Source organism: Coturnix japonica, chromosome 20, assembly GCF_001577835.2.
Source record: "Coturnix japonica isolate 7356 chromosome 20, Coturnix japonica 2.1, whole genome shotgun sequence".
Classification (NCBI taxonomy): Eukaryota; Metazoa; Chordata; class Aves; order Galliformes; family Phasianidae; genus Coturnix; species Coturnix japonica.
Genome location: NC_029535.1, coordinates 12,280,248 through 12,296,072, shown reverse-complemented (window position 1 = coordinate 12,296,072; position 15,825 = coordinate 12,280,248). Strand labels below are relative to the sequence as shown.

General features: G+C 46.4%; 1 protein-coding gene and 1 long non-coding RNA gene across 3 annotated transcripts; both read right to left on the bottom strand.

The window, feature by feature from the left end:
* Positions 1-1,403: 1,403 nt before the first annotated feature.
* LOC107323104 (transmembrane protein 189-like) lies at positions 1,404-14,969 on the bottom strand. 2 transcript variants are annotated; one of them, XM_015881861.2, is made up of 6 exons: positions 14,716-14,968; positions 11,527-11,646; positions 5,239-5,330; positions 4,471-4,615; positions 3,650-3,862; positions 1,404-2,562 (listed from the first exon to the last, which is right to left on the bottom strand). In XM_015881861.2, exons 1-6 carry the CDS (start codon positions 14,930-14,932, stop codon positions 2,441-2,443), a joined length of 909 nt encoding a protein of 302 aa, XP_015737347.1. In that variant the 5' UTR covers positions 14,933-14,968; the 3' UTR covers positions 1,404-2,440. The 2 variants fall into 2 exon arrangements, with proteins under 2 accessions (XP_015737347.1, XP_015737348.1); XM_015881862.2 differs by lacking the exon at positions 11,527-11,646 and having other exon boundaries at positions 14,716-14,969.
* Positions 12,343-13,854, bottom strand: LOC107323107. Its single transcript, XR_001559156.1, has 2 exons — positions 13,792-13,854; positions 12,343-13,608 (listed from the first exon to the last, which is right to left on the bottom strand). It is a non-coding gene; the product is annotated as an uncharacterized LOC107323107 (long non-coding RNA).
* Positions 14,970-15,825: the final 856 nt, after the last annotated feature.

Here is a 15,825-nt window from a genome sequence, read left to right as displayed (position 1 = left end):
AGGTAACTGTTACTGCTCTTTGTACTCACAGCTTTGTACTCTACGCTTCTAGAACTGCAGGGAACTTGCACACTGGAAGGGGAGCAGAGGGAGAAGCGTTCTTTGTTCTGGACACACGATTGTTTGCATCCCCACCACAGCAGCATCCATCACGCTGTAGTTCAACTTCTGTCACACCTGTTACACCAAAGAAATTTAAAATAAGTTTTAGCCACAACTTGAGAATGTTAACTAACTTAACTGATTCAAAGTAACAAACGACACATCATGCCCAGTAGAGGAACCTACCATTCTTCCCACAAAAATCTATATTCACCTCTAAGGTTGTGATATACAACAGTCAGTACATGGAAATTAGAACTAGTTTTATCGCTACCTGTTTTAGGAACTACTCTGACCCAACAGAATCAAGCTTTATAAATACCTGGATGGGAGAGAAGCAGCATTAATTAACAAAGAGCTTGACGGCCTGTAACAACCTCCCCTAACCAAGCTGGCAGTCTCTGGCTGCAGCCCCCAGCACTGCATGTTCCTATGCATGGCCTTCACCGAGGCTAGTGCTGGAGACCTTGGGTGAGAGCTGCCCTTTTCAACAAGGGCAACACAAAATCATAGTTATTTTCTTCAATAGCAGTATAAAAGGAGTACTCCTCCCTCTTCCTCAGTTTCAACTAAATGCTTACCAAAGTATTCTATACTGCCAAAACCACAGAGATCCCAGCATTGACTATGACAATTGGAGAAGACAATTTAACAATAGTAAAATGTTGTCCTTAAGGGTCTGAATACTTTATTAAACACTTGGTACCTATAGTACCAACTGTGACTTTATTTGTAGAAGCCAGCTCAGACTTCAGCATTCATCAGTTCTTACTGAAGGAGAGATGGCAAGTCCCAATCCTTTAAAGTGTTGTCCATCATTGAAAATTGGTACTTCAAAGCGTACACAGCAAGATCAAGGTCATCCATAACCTATGTCTTAAAAGCCCCTTACCATGTACTTCAGGAAAGTACACTATGAACTCAATACAGTTTACAACTAGTGAAGAGAACCTTCAGTAAGATTTCATTTAGAAGAGAATTAAACAAGAAGCAAACCACACTTACTCATTTCAGTGCCCGCTGGATGTAAACACTTAATATTGTGCTAAGGGAATTTTTTTTCCCCAATCTTATCCTTAGCATCCAAAGCCATTGAAGTTAATTGCACTTCTGGAAAGGTGCTGAAGTCTGGTCTAATGCAGTGTTGAGCTCCTAACAAAGCTGAAGAACAAGCAACCACTTCAACGTAAACAAGGCTTAACAGGCTGCAAAATACCCAGGTGTCTGGAACTGTATTTTGCAACTAAGTGATCAAGTCTGGACTAAACACTGAGAACGTATGAATGAAGAACAGCAACAAGTCATAGCAAATGTGATTAGTATTATCCAATTGCTCTGTTATAAATATATTATATACATTCAAACATCACATTAAAATATTATTCAGTTACACCAGAAGAGATTAAGGCCTTATATTATTTACAGAAACAAGCAAGCACCTTAAAAAAAAATATGAACAAAACATCAGTCATTGACGTTTCCCTTCTAACATTATAAGTTTGATACCTTGAGCTCTTGAATACAGCTATGTGCAATGTGCCCAATGCTATAACTACTTCAAACATTTATTGTCAGGGTAGGAAATGCTCAATAGAATGCCCATTAGTGACCACTCCATACAAACAAATGCAAGCATGTGCTGTGCCTTCCCTCTCCTCAGGTGGCTGTTAAGGTACAACTGAAGGCTTATACAAAAATGGTTTGCCCAATTCCACATAGAGTAGATCAATTTTATGTTAAGGGAAACTGAAGACACTTAAGGATTCATGACCCACCAGTGGAGTGGGATTCTCAAAGTTCTGTTCCACATTACATCCTTTAGATTTAACATGATAGCAAAGATGGAGCTGCAAGTTTACCAAACAAAGAGTGCATTGAACAGTGATGATTTATAGGCTTCCAGTACTGATACAGTTTTCATGCAGTATTATTTGGACTCAAACATGAAGTGACAAACCGCTGTCACCATTCCCCCAGAGGTCTCTGGCAACAAGCTATTTTTGAAGTGTTAAATAATGTTGATACAACACGTTTACAAAGCCACCACGTACCAATGAATTAACTGTCCTGCCTTCTGGCTTGCCTGACAGCTTTACGAAATACAGTGATGAAGTACTTTCTAAGATGTAAGCGACATGGCTAAACAAAAGGTGCTCAGTAAGAGTAATCATCTTCAAGTATTGTTTTAGGAATTAGTTCTTTAAATTACAGTCTGTTAGCACTTCTTAGTTTGTGCTTTAGAGTCTGTTATTTCTTTGCAGGTCTTGAATTTGGCTGATGGCTTCTTTAAAAAAAAAAATTGGCAACAATGGTAAGGACTGCAGACGGCTGGCAAAAGTTATTTGATTTTCTGAGCCCATTTCATGTCGTCTGCTCTTGGCTTCTCCCCAGTAAGTCCTTGGATCATGTTTTCCAAACACCTCCAGAACCCAATCTTCTCCAATGGATAGTTCAGCCAACCTAAATGGAAGGAAAGATAAACGTTTATCATAGCACCCAAATAGCACACATAGATTGCTTATTTCTGCCCTTTCCATCATTCATGACCTAGAAGAAAAACAATTAGGGCTACAGAAACACTGCTCCACCAGAGGAAAAAAAAATAAAAAGCAAATATACAATCTATTACACCGCCTCACATGGGAGCAATATGGTATGAACACTTATATAAAAGACTTATTTTTTTTAAATTTTAAATAAGAACATAGAAGTAACTGGCTCAAGAACACTGTACAGTCCAGCTCCAGCTTTCAGTGTTGCTACCGTATCATTTCAGGACATAGTGGGACTGAAAATACCCATGGGGTGCCAAGATTTTTATGATCATCTGTGCAGTCGAGTTTCTTAGAAATTGTAATTCTGGTCATGAGAACTAAATTTGTTTCCTGACAGATTTCAAAACTGACAGAAACTGCTTATCAAAGTCAACAACAGAATTAAGAACAGTGGCTTATTTCCAGTCATCTGTTAAACTTGATAGCTTGTTCAGGACTGTGCAACACTGGTGAGCAAGTATTCCAATCTCTACAGGAGGCATAACACTGAACACAGACACAGGAACCTACAGACAGTTTCCTCCAAGCCTGTCCTCTCCTCTGCCTCAAATGAGAAAGAATAAATGATGAAAATCCAGAAGCTTTGTTTTAGGAATGAAAATTCAAGGCAAGTTGTACTGGCAGATGAAACAATGCTCTTTGAGCAAGAAGTATCAGCAGCTTTAGCACTTCAGTGAGCAAAATGCATTGCTAGGATGAGGTTCCCAAGATACTGGGCAATTAGATCTCAGTAAGACTGCCTACGTCACTGAAAGTTACCTTTCATACAATCACGAATCTTACTCATTTTTTTCTAATGTCAGATTATGGCTGCAGGAGCTCTTGCCAAAACTTACAGCCCAGTCAGCTTCAACATGCCTTTTTCCGTATTTAATAGACTGACACTAAATTACATCTTGCCATGGGAGTTATATGAGACCACAAAAAAAAAACAACACAAAAAAACCAACCAACCAACCCAACACTTTGCAGTATGAACCACATGACAGTACCAGTTGTAATGCAGAAGTATGTCTCGTGTGGAGACACATGGTGAATCCTGTGATGCTTCCGAGGCAGGATAACATGCCAGTCCTGGAGAAAGATGACCCAGCGTGGAAGACCAAAATATGTGTGAGACCACTTGTGAATCTGGTTCGTCATGGTTATGAAGATGATAAGGGCAAAGACATAGCACTCCCAAGGACATGTTTCGTACAATGCTTCTGCAAAACAAGATTTGTATCGTTAAATAGTTTTCCATAAGAAGGTAAATCTCTACTAGGAAAGTGTGCTCTTGCACAGCCAGACCTGACTGGAACTGCAGGAAATAACAAGGGCCTCAAAAAAGTTGTTTCAGCAAGTTTCATAAGAGCCAATGAGCCATAAATGGCTTCCATATGTCACACGAAAGGCTGGGATGTGTCAGCATCTGCCAAGTTGCAGTAAACAGGAAGTTAAACCCTGTTCTCTTAATCTATATAATTAAATTAATAATCTTTAATTCTTGCTCATCTAGTGTGCAATTAAAGTACTTCTACACACAGGTGAAGCATTTTTATTCAGTTAAGAGCAAAGAGTTTTCTTGTGTAGCTTGATTTCCTCTTGTAGGAGAAGTTTACTTCAAATACTCCCTTAGAATACTCCTCGGATATTTGTTGTTGGGCTAGAGAAAACATTTACTTCCCCTTCAAGAAAAACAGTTTCCCTCCACTCCTCCTCTAGGGAGGACCGTGTTTCCAACAGCAATTACTTATAATCTCACATTCATTGATCTATTCTGTCCTCATAAACAAAAATGCCAAATCCACGTAAGTCATGGCTATCAGCTTACCTGGGGAAAAGGAAACAAATTTGTATGCCATGTTTGCCAATGGGACCAATGTCATGAAGCAGTTGTCTCCGTTGGTCTCTATGAAATCATGCCTGGTAATTGCTGTTGGATCAATATGATGTTCTCTAAAGGGTCTGATGAAAGCCTGAGGAAACAAGTTGAGAAAACGTGTCCCAAGATTTATCATGGAAAGAAAAAAAAAGAAAAACCAGAAATGACATCTGAATACAGTCTCAGAGAAGAGAGAGCACAAACATAGTAAGTAGGAGAGGGACAGTAAAACAGGGATATTTATTTTCCTCCAACACATCATTTGTGTGCTGAAGAGTTCAGCTGCAGGAATAGGACTCTTGGTGAAGCAGGACAGAGAAATTCTGTACTTCCACCTTTTGAAACTCTATACAAGTCTAGTCAGGTTTCTACACTTGTGCGCCACAAACTATTTCGCTGCCACTTGGGAAGGCTTGTGAACACCGGCACTGCAGAACCCTGTGCAAAGGCAGTCGGGCTGATAAACTGTAACAGTGTCACTTCATACCTGTCACTGGGACTACAGGTAAACATGGTGCTTGGAGCACCCTACCAGCAATACGCCGTGCTCTCAACAGGGGGGAGTACAAAGCAACAGAGTTGGTTAGAACTGCAAGCTGCAAGGAAGGTACCTGTCCATACAGCTGAGAATACTGGAAGTGTTTCAGAATAGGATTTCTTTTTCTTTTTTTTCCCCCTCTCTCCCAAGTTTAAGGATAAGAATCTGAAATCTCAAACCTTTCCAACAATGGGCAACTCCACAGATCCCCAGGTATCTGCTCCCCAGTGAAATAATCCTGATAGAAAGTCTGCTGTAATTACTCCTGCAACTTGAATGAAGAGAGACATACAGTTAGATATGCAGAATCATATATTCATTTTTTTACTGATACATCTGCACCATCTACTTGTTTCACAGATATATTTGCTTATCTAGTTCTAAATCAGATGTTTACAGCTATGAGATCTACCCAACCTAACTATATCTAAGGCCAATAACAATGAACAGTGGTTAACAAGGTACCACATGGGCAGTTTTTCACTATAAACACTGCAATCTGTGTCTGACCATCTTCTAGAGAAGAGCTTGTTAATCTTTGCAATTGCTGGCATACAAAGATTAATACATCTAAGCCATGTAATTTCAATCATTCTCAAATGCACCCTCTCCCTGGATCTACTGGCCTCTCTTCACTCACAGTGTTTAACAGACTATTTGCTAAAATTATAACTGCTATTGCTACACCAAAAATGCTACTACCAGCAGACCCTTCCTCTTTGCCCTTGGTCCCTTGTATCTGCAGGCAAGGAACACAGAACTACAAGATTCCACGTAAGCACCAATTAAGATACCACTTCGTGGCACATGAAGACTGCTGACTAAATAAGATTGGAATGTCAAACAACTCTGAGACTTTATCAGCTGCAGTGCTTCAGGCTGAGGCCCAGGTTCTACGGAACAGCCTACACCCATCATACTTCCACACCACTTCAAGTTCACCATTAAACACAGTTTGCTTCCCTTTCTCTCCTTTGATGCTCAGAGCATAAATCACAGCCAGTTACTCCTGATACATCTGGGAGCTCAGGAAAAAGCCTGTAACTGCCTGCCTGCCCACACCAAAGCAGCCATAGGGCTGGGGCAGATCTGCTGGAATGCAGTTCTTCCGTATCCCCTACTGATATTTAGAGAAAACAGTTTGCCTGGGCAGCCTGGTCTAGTGGTTGCATGTAGCAGGGGGTTGAAACTAGATGGTCCTTTTCAGCATAGGCCATTCTATGGTTCTATGATTCTATGGAATTGCCCGTTGTTACTGCCACTGCAGGTGAAACAGCACAGGTGTGAAAATATCCATAAAGCAGAAGACTTATTTTATTTGCGCTCTGACTGCATTATCAACTTCTCTTCAGAGGTCTGGGAAGACAGCAGAACTCCTGGCCTTCTTCTCCACTAGCCAGCATTTGTTTCTCTGTCTGAAAACCTCCCTCAAGCACAGCTTCTCCATCATGGAGCGAAGCTTTCTGTGGCAGGCAGGTACACCTCTGCTTGCCAAGAACTTAGACAAGGCAATTCCGACTCACCTGTAACCCAAATCAAAAGTTATAAGCATTGGTACAACAGTTCCTCTTGCTTTAGCCATCCTGTTACTGCTCTCCCTCTTACAAACTCAAGGCATCGGTGACAAATGCTGGCAGGAGATTTGCCAGGAATTAAAATCAACCAATGTGCACCTCCCTGTAAGTCACACAACTTAGAGCAGCCCTGACCTGGACCTCACCTCATCTTCTTACCCTCCAACCAGGGCAATTTGGTCAGCTGCGTCAAGAGTCCACTTTATGAAGTTCTTTTGACACAAGCAGGATTGCTAAAGAACAGGTTTTTGTTCACCCTATTAATCCCCCAGTGCCTCCAGAATCCTGCATTCTCAGAGCATGCAATAACAGCAGGAAAAACAGCTAAAATAGAGGCAAAACACTGACTGCTCAACTGACAGCTCATATGGTATATTGATGGCAAACAGTAGAAAGCTAAAATTGAATTACATTACAGCAGCCTGAAAAGTCTATCTAGCATAACATTCATCTCAGCTGTAGTACAGAAACAGAGTGCGAAGAGTTGTATAAAGAGGGGGAAAAAAAAATACACAGAAAAAACAGTAATACAAGTCACACTTGCATCATGCCCGCAGACTCAGAAGGCTTATCAGGCACCAAAGAGTTAATCTCAATGTTCACATACACTAGGCATTGTCCCCAGTTATAAAAAACGAAGGTGTGACTTGGGAAAACCAAGGCATTGGTGTTCAGTTACTTCCCTCTCGCAGAACTGATCTTGTTGCTCTGTCACTAAGGCTGGAAGGGCAAGGCAGGACAGCCCAGCAGCCCTGAGCATTAGTTAAGATTTAACTGTAAGGTCAGACATGCAGGACACTACAGCAGCATACGTGTACGGACTGCACTCAGCAGGGTCACATACTGTTAGAAGACAGACCTGTAAAGCACCAGGGAAATACTGCTTTGTGCATTTTTATTTCTTTACTCCCACTGCCTATCTCAGGTTTGCATCTGAGGAGGGTGTAAGCACGCTGAGAACACAGGGGGATATAGTGCTGCCGTTCAGAAGCTGCTCAAAGCAGCAGGATTTTTGTGCTGTGCAGGCAGACTGCTGAATCAGGTGAGAATGAAGGTGCACTTCAGCCAGCTACAGACATTTCAGACTGAGGGAGCACAACAGATACATCAGACTGTGAGAGCAGCTGTTCTCTCCCAGCTGCAACCCTTCGCAGACACCCATGGGGCGCTGCTGAGGAAGGAAGTGCTTGCTGGCACCAGGGATGTGCCAGGGAACACGCAGGGCACCACGTTACTCATGGGCACAGGGCAAGGGCCGGCAGCACGCTGATACAGGCAGTGGTTGAGTCACGGCCGCTCCACTCCTGCTGTGGTCTGCCGGGACACCAAGCAATATGCAGGAGCCAAGGGCACAGAAGAGCTCTCACTGCTCCTCAAGTACCAGAGGGGAGATGCCTACACCTACAGCCTAAGATTCTAAAGAATCAGGACGCTTGCTGTCCTGGAAGCAAGCATCAGCAGAACCTAAGGCAAACGTTCATCTCATAAAGGCATGCCCTGGCTGGGGATCACTACCCAATAAACCTGACAGGAACTGCAACATTTTACTTTCATGTCTTTCACACCAGTGTGTTAGCACTAACTAAGGTATTCCTACTATTTCTCCAGCTGATAGAGAGTTTGTGGAACACCTGATATGTTGAAACAGCAAAATTCCCAATGCAGGGAAACAGCTCAGCTGCATCTGGAAAAAACCCTTATTATTAAACTCTCCTGTGCAGCCTGCTTCCCTAGCCACCTACTGGAGGTCATCTGTGCACAGATGTGCAAATAATGCTGAATCCGAACCTACACAACTGTCAGCTTGCGCAAGGAGGGTAACTCTCACAGCTCATGAGCAGGTGAAGGCATTCAGAACAGAACACGACTGGATGTGACAGACAAGGAGAGACATCCATCTTCTGCCTACGCTCTGCTTCTGACCTTGTGGAGAAGGGAGATGTCCCACATCAGTTAAGCCAGCACATAACACAAGGCAATCACGTGAGTTCCTCCTCCTGCTCTTCCAGACAGGCTTTGCTCAGCACCAAATGGCCTGCTCCAAAAGCTGCTCTGGATTAACACCGTAACATCTCGCCTGCTTTCTCTCACTCAGCAGCACGGTGAAGCACAGCATGCTGCGAGCACCACGAGCAGCCTGCCTGCTCCCAGCACAGGAGTGGTGCTCTCAGACAGAGAGGGAGGAGGGCCAGACCTTCTGTCCCATCAGTTTCTACATTAAGTTACTCACAGTGTAATCCACACTGCAGCTGTGTGCTTTTAAAGGCATTAAAAAAAAAAAAGCCATAGCACAGCCTTTAATTGTACACGCAGAGCCTGAGCCAGGTTAAGTGATGCAGAAGGTTCAAACCACTCCCTGTTTTTTTGTATGTTCTATTTAAAGAAAGGAAGTATTCAGCATGCAGGGTATCCAGAAACCTTTCCTGATGGCCCAGGTGGTGTATCAGATCCAGCCCACGGGATCAACAACTGCTTTGGGGTTTCTCTCACTATAACTTTCAAATACAATGACCTGATGTGAACTCAGTACAGAGCAACTTCAAATGTCTTTACTAGCAGAACGTTTGTTCCATGAGCTCAACTCAAAGGTCAGTATTCTAATCTAAGCGTCAAGAAAGCTTTGGACAGGGACACGTTAGACAAAGTTGGTGACCACCTTCCCTTATCTTACCTGCTGTACTGCACATAGAATTTAGGAAACAGTACATTCAGGCAGATAGGTTTGACCAAACTTAACAAAAACTAATTATTGCTGTCAGACACTGCCCACATCTTACTTGAACAAATACAAGATAACACATACTTATTATTTTATTGCACCCGCTTTTGTGCATGCTATCAGTAATTTCCACACTACTTTATTTGCACAGAATCCAGATTCTGCCTCTTTAATCATTCACTACTACTTAAATAACATTATCAGTGAATTGGCTGCTTTATCAGTTAAACCGGTAACCAGGATATCAGAGAACTTAAGCTTTTATCAATATTAATTTTGAGATGAAAGCCAGTTGCAGACAGATTGCCCTGCAGGTTAGGGATCATTACTGATTCCCTCCTGTATCTGCTCTATTCTGCAGAGCAGTTCCTTTCAGCACTGCTGCCCTGTTGGCTGAGAGCAGGGAGGGAGCGGGTACGACTCCCAGCGGGAGGACACTGCTGCCCAAGAAGAAGACAGCGACCTCCCAACAGACAGAAGGCACTTCTGCAAGCATTCGTAGCGCTGTCAATGGCTTACAGGCCAGTAATGATATTACATATTACTGGGTTTGCTGCATTTTTGAATCGATAGTGATACACAACTGTGATGAACAGGTATAATTCTTCTGAAACATAAAACACCTCACAGTTCATTAACAAAACTGCTTTAATTATAAAGTACAGAAGCCAAACACCTGGTAAGCAGCTGTTACAATCAGAAAGATTAACACAGTGGAAGGGCAATACAGGAGTGTAACAGCAAAGGGACCAGCACAGACATGATGGCACTCAGAAGGAAAAGTAAAGGTTCTCACCGCCTCAAAGATCTCAGCTCACAGGAAAGACTCCACAAGGGAAGGATCTCCAACCAGAGATCCTTCCCCAGTGGCAGTCAGCCCTTAAATAGGGTCTAAGAGAGGTGCAGCCAGGTTCCACCCTTTCCAGTCACGCAGTTGAACTGCCTTCACCTGTGCTTCCAGGGCAGATGTTAGGGAAAAATGTAAATTTCTCAACCAATATGCTACTCATGTATCCCCTGTATAGCCCTGAACCAGGACCCATGTAGGGGTGTTAGACTATCGTGAAATTACAAAACAGCAGAGTTAGACAATAGTAGTGCTGACATTACTATTTAGTAGTTAATAAGTTAAAATGTATAGTTTAACCATAAGACAGATGGAATGGACTGGTCTAGCTCGGATGAAAGAAGATAATGAATTTTTGGAGAAGTTCAAAAGAAGAGTAACACATGAAGCATGAAGCCTGGGCCTAGGATGAAACACAGCGGGAAAGAAGGACTGAAGATATATTGATTAATCACGAGAAATGAATAACATAAATGATGTAATGTTTACCTAATCATATAAATATAGGACGTCTGTAAAGCTCGATGGTCATTCACTAGGAGTGACCCAAGCTCTGTATGCATGTTTCACCTGAGCACTGATCTTGTTAATAAAATCAACCCTGGAGTACCCACGAGTTCGAGTCTCGACCTGGTTCCTTTCTGCAACAGCTGACCAGGTCCTTTCCCCAGGTACCCGACCAGTGGGTCAGGCTGTTTATAGAGACTGAACCATCTTTTCAATGATGCAACTCAAAAAATCATATAAACACCATACAACCCCAACCAGAAATGAATAGAGCATTGCTTATGCACCAGCAACACACAAGAAGTGCAGCACAATGTCTAACAATTATTCTCCTCCTTCCTTTGGAATAAACTAGAAGTTTACCAGAAAATAACCAGAGAAGCATTGTGGAACTGACTTCCAATCTTTTCAACTCAAGTCAAAAAGCAAAGCACAGATCTACCCACCAAACAAAAACCAAAGAACAGCAACATTTCATCATACCAAAACTCCTCTGCTCATTGCAGGAAAGCCAAGCATTTGCAACTCACACCGTATTTGAAGGGTCACTCAAGAAAGAGCAGCTCCGTACTGCCAAGATACAGCAAACCTAAATACTTCTGCACATCTGAGGCAAAGATATGAAAATGGAAGTAAACGAGATCCCTCAATCTGCAGCTTTTGCAGATGGTGTTGGCTTCAGAGTCACTAAGGCAATTACACACGTGCCATTTTTCTCCCTTCCTAGTAACAATTCCAAGAGTAAAAGACAGCACATTTGTTTCCAGCATTACAAGAGACAGTCTTGCCTTGTTCTTGTCAGCGAACACTTCTTACTTACATATCCCAACAATAATGGAGGGCGTGTGTTCAAGTCGCAAGTAGAAGAGAAGATTGTAAAAATTGAAACAGATCAGAGAGAAGCATAAGATGACAGAGATCCACTCCTGCAGCCTTTTTCCTGTTGGAAAAGAAAGAAAAAGAAAAACATTTTACTTTTATCCCAGAGGACAAAAAGAAGTCTGAAATAATACAGGCTATTCTGCTGCCCGGATGACTGCTTCATTTGTCTGACAGGAAAGTGAAACAGAAACTCATTCACAGCCGCACGCATATTTTGTGAAATGACAATCCTCCCTGAGCCACTACTGAGCCCTTCCTTCTCCCACACCCACAGTAACAGACACAAAGCAGACATCAGCTCATACTGTCCTGCTGTCCTCTTCCCCATGGGAATGCCTTTTTATTTCATGTCTTCTTTCAAATCTGCACAGCACTCAATATTCAGTGCTGCAGGTACAGCTGAATATGGGAACAAACGCCTGGCCTCAGATGGCCCACAGTTAAGCCACCTCTTGAGCCATAACAGCCTCAGGGCTTATAAACAAGAAAAAGCACCATCCTGCTTGTTGGTGGCCCCAGAGTTGCTTTCTGAACATTGTAAGTATGTTTCTGGGGCTTATTTATTTAACGCGCAACTGCTGCAGCTTTATCTTTGTCTTCCTGCTCCTAAGCAAAAAGCCGTAACCTCCCAGCCACCCTGATACAGCAAGAGGCTGAATGAGGAAAGAAACACGAGCACAAATTCTCTTCTGTACCTATCTGTGCTACTTAATGCCTCTACAGTAACCTCAAAAGAAGAAAAAACCCACACTCACACAGACATCAGGTCACAGTAACCTTTTTTATGTTCAGGCTGAGAGGCTTTCTGCTGCTAATCACTGCTAGATTCTCACAGGGCACTGATGCTGAAAGGAAGGCAATGCTCAAAGTGAGACCACATGGATTAAGGCATCAGAAACTTTAATATGTAATTGCCAGAGGCAGATCTGGGTCGCCACCCCAACCCAGCCAGGTCAGCCCTCACCTCCTCCAGGCCCAGCACAACTGCCTCAGCCCTGACATTAATTAAGACACAAGAACAAACGTATTTCAATATAGCACCAGATCACAGCATGGGAGATTCTATAAAGAGATCCCTGGAGTAACAAAAGTAAGAGTTAATTAACGCTCACTTCATGTTTAAGAAAGCCACACCCTGATTAGAGGGCCTAAATAGGCAGGTCCTCATGGATCAATTAGCAACCAGGGAGCGCCATGGGCTCAGCCTGTGTAAATGCTGCTGCCACTGAGTGCGGGATCCCAGGGCTGCCCGAGGGACCCCCAGGTCCAGCGCTGGGCAGATCAGGAGAGCAAGCAGCTGAAGGACAGGAAGCCAATGCCAGGAGCTCATGTTTGAAAAGCACTCACATTTCAACACACATGGAAGGACAGGGATTCACTTAAAGAAACTGAGGAAGTACTGGAGAGTCACATTCATTGTGCACAGCTGTACCTCATGTCATTCAGCAATCCAGCATCGCATGCTCATACCAAAACACATTCTGATGCTACTTATGTGTTATTTATGTAATGACAAGAGAAATCTGCATGTCTCAAGCATTACTGCAACTCACTGCTGCCAGACACACACGCTGCTGTGCAGACCTCCCTGGAGCACCCGTCCACAGATAAGGACGGAAAGCTGGACTTGGAGGAAAACCTCTTCTATGTAAGTGGTAGCACAGGTACCACGTTAAGTTGGCGACTGTTTTCCTGTGAAGTACAGGAATCCATCACTTCCAACAGCTTCCTCTTCCCTGACACGTTGAGATGACCGACACAAGCTGTAATAAGCACAGATGTGCCTGAACACCATAGGAAATACACAGGCCCATGAGTGTCTTTTGTTGTGTTTCTTTAAACCACTACTCGGCCCCGTGCAAGCAGGAACATCCCCAGTTAGGGACCTGAATACCGCGCTGAGATCCTGGAAACTGCAAGAACATCATGGCATGGATTGCTGTCATACACCTGGACACAACACGGCATGGATTGCTGTCATACACCTGGTCACAACATGGCATGGATTGCTGCCATACACCTGGTCACAACATGGCCAATGGAATTGCTGACCTACACCTGGTCACATCAATGGCATGGATTGCTGTCATACAAGCGCTGGTCACATCATGGCATTGGATTCTTGCCACTACACTGCGACAAACCTACAGCATGGATTGCGTCATAACTGGGACACAACACGGCATGGATTGCTGCCATACACCTGGTCACAACATGGCATGGATTGCTGCCATACACCTGGACACAACACGGCATGGATTGCTGCCATACATCCTGACACAAACACGCATGGATTGGCTAGCCATCACACGCTGACACAACACGGCATGGATTGCTGCCATACACCTGGTCAGAACACGGCATGGATTGCTGTCATACACGTGGCCCCGTGTGCTCCTTCCCACCACCCGCAGTCACCGTGCTCCGGTTTCACCTCGTGCAGCTCAGGCCGCAAAGCGCCGCACACCGGCTGCTGTGGCTCCGTTGGCCGCTGACACAGCGGGACTCGTGAGATGCGCACAAACCTGACCCAAACCCGCCGCCCCGCTCCCGTCTGACGGGCTGGATCCAGGGGCAGCTTCACCGGGCGCTGCCGTACGGAGCTCGGGTCGGCGGCCCCGTCGGTGACCGGCCGCGTGTATCTGCTTCCGGACAGCGAGGGCTCACCGGGAACCGCATCCGGGCGGGATCCTCCTCGAAGCCCCAGGGCCAGACCCGCCCTCAGCAGCGCGGAGAGCAGCCCCGCTTCGTGCCGGCTGCGCACCGACACCGCCCGGCCCCGAGCTCGGGCTCGAGGCGCCCCGCGAACGTCACCGAGTTCGTGCGTGCGGGTCACGGCACCGAGCACAGACCCGGGCGGCACCGGAACCGTGCGGGGCGGCACGGAGCGATGGGGGCGATGGGGGCTGCCCGAACCGACACCGGGCACCGACACCGGGCACCGACACCGCTCTGCAGCGCGTGGGCCCGGCCCGGAGCACGCGGAGCCCCCACACCCCACACACACACACACACACACACACCCTACACCCTATACACCCCCTATACACCCCCTATACACCCCCTATACACACCCTACACCCCCCACCCCGCCCCGCCCCGCGGAGCCGCGTCCCCCCGTTCGCACCCGGTGAGTACAGCTCTGCCAGCTCCCGGGCCCCGGCGTGCTGTGCTCCCCAGCGCCGCCCGCCGCTCTCGGGCTCCTCCGAGGCCTCCCCGTCCGGCCCCGCCGCCTCCTCCCGCTCGGGGCGGCTCCTCTCCATGGCCCGGCCGAGCGGCTCCGGGCCCGGCCGCTCCTGCTCCGAGCCGGCGGGCGGCGGCAGCTGCACGGAGCGGAACCGCATCGGGAACCGGGAACCGGGAGCGGGCCGAGGGAGGGGGCGGGGAGAAGGGACGGCGGGACACGCCCACAGCGCTACGGGCCAATGGGAACGGGTGGCCAATGGCAGCGGCCAATGGGAACGGGCGGCCGGAGCGGCCAATGGCGGAGCGGGGGGGGCGGGGACACAGCTGGAGGCGCCGCGGGAACAGCTGCCGCGGGAGCGCGCCCCGTGCGGGCACGGCGTGTGAGTGCGCGTGCTCGTGTCCGCATGGCACCGTGTCCTCATGGCCTCATGTCCACATGTCCACATGTCTTCATGTCCATACGGCCCCGTGTCCGCATGTCCTCTCCGTGTCCCCGTGTCCGGTCCCGCTCCTTCCCGTCCCGCTCGTGTCCCGTTGCTCCGAGGCCCAGCCGGGTCCGGCCGCGCCCCCACGTGTGCTCCGCGACGGGCCGGACCGCGACGGGCGGAGTGACACGAGCCGGGAACCGAACGGCAGCAACCGGCACAGCCGGGATATACCGGCACCTGGAGGCTGATATCGGCACTGCAGGATGACAGTGTGTCTGTCTGTCTGTGTCTGTGTGTGTCAGTCTGTCTGTGTGTGTCTGTCTGTGTGTCTGTCTCGCCCCCAGCAAACGCTCGGTCCGGCACAGAAAATAAGGGAAAAAGCCCCAGCCGATATTATGAACGTCTGTTAACGATGCTGTAAAACTTTTTCAAGGTCAAATAAAGAAGCACTGAAATGAGAAGTGATAACAATGCCCGAATAGACCAAATGTGACAGTTCGTTTTAGCTCGTTTACGGCACACGAAGCGCTGCAGTTCGTTGAGCTGGTGCCGTGTTCGCATCACGGCGCGGGACGAGGCGCCGCCCGGAGCTGCCGCCACGGACACACCGCCAGCAGGTGGCG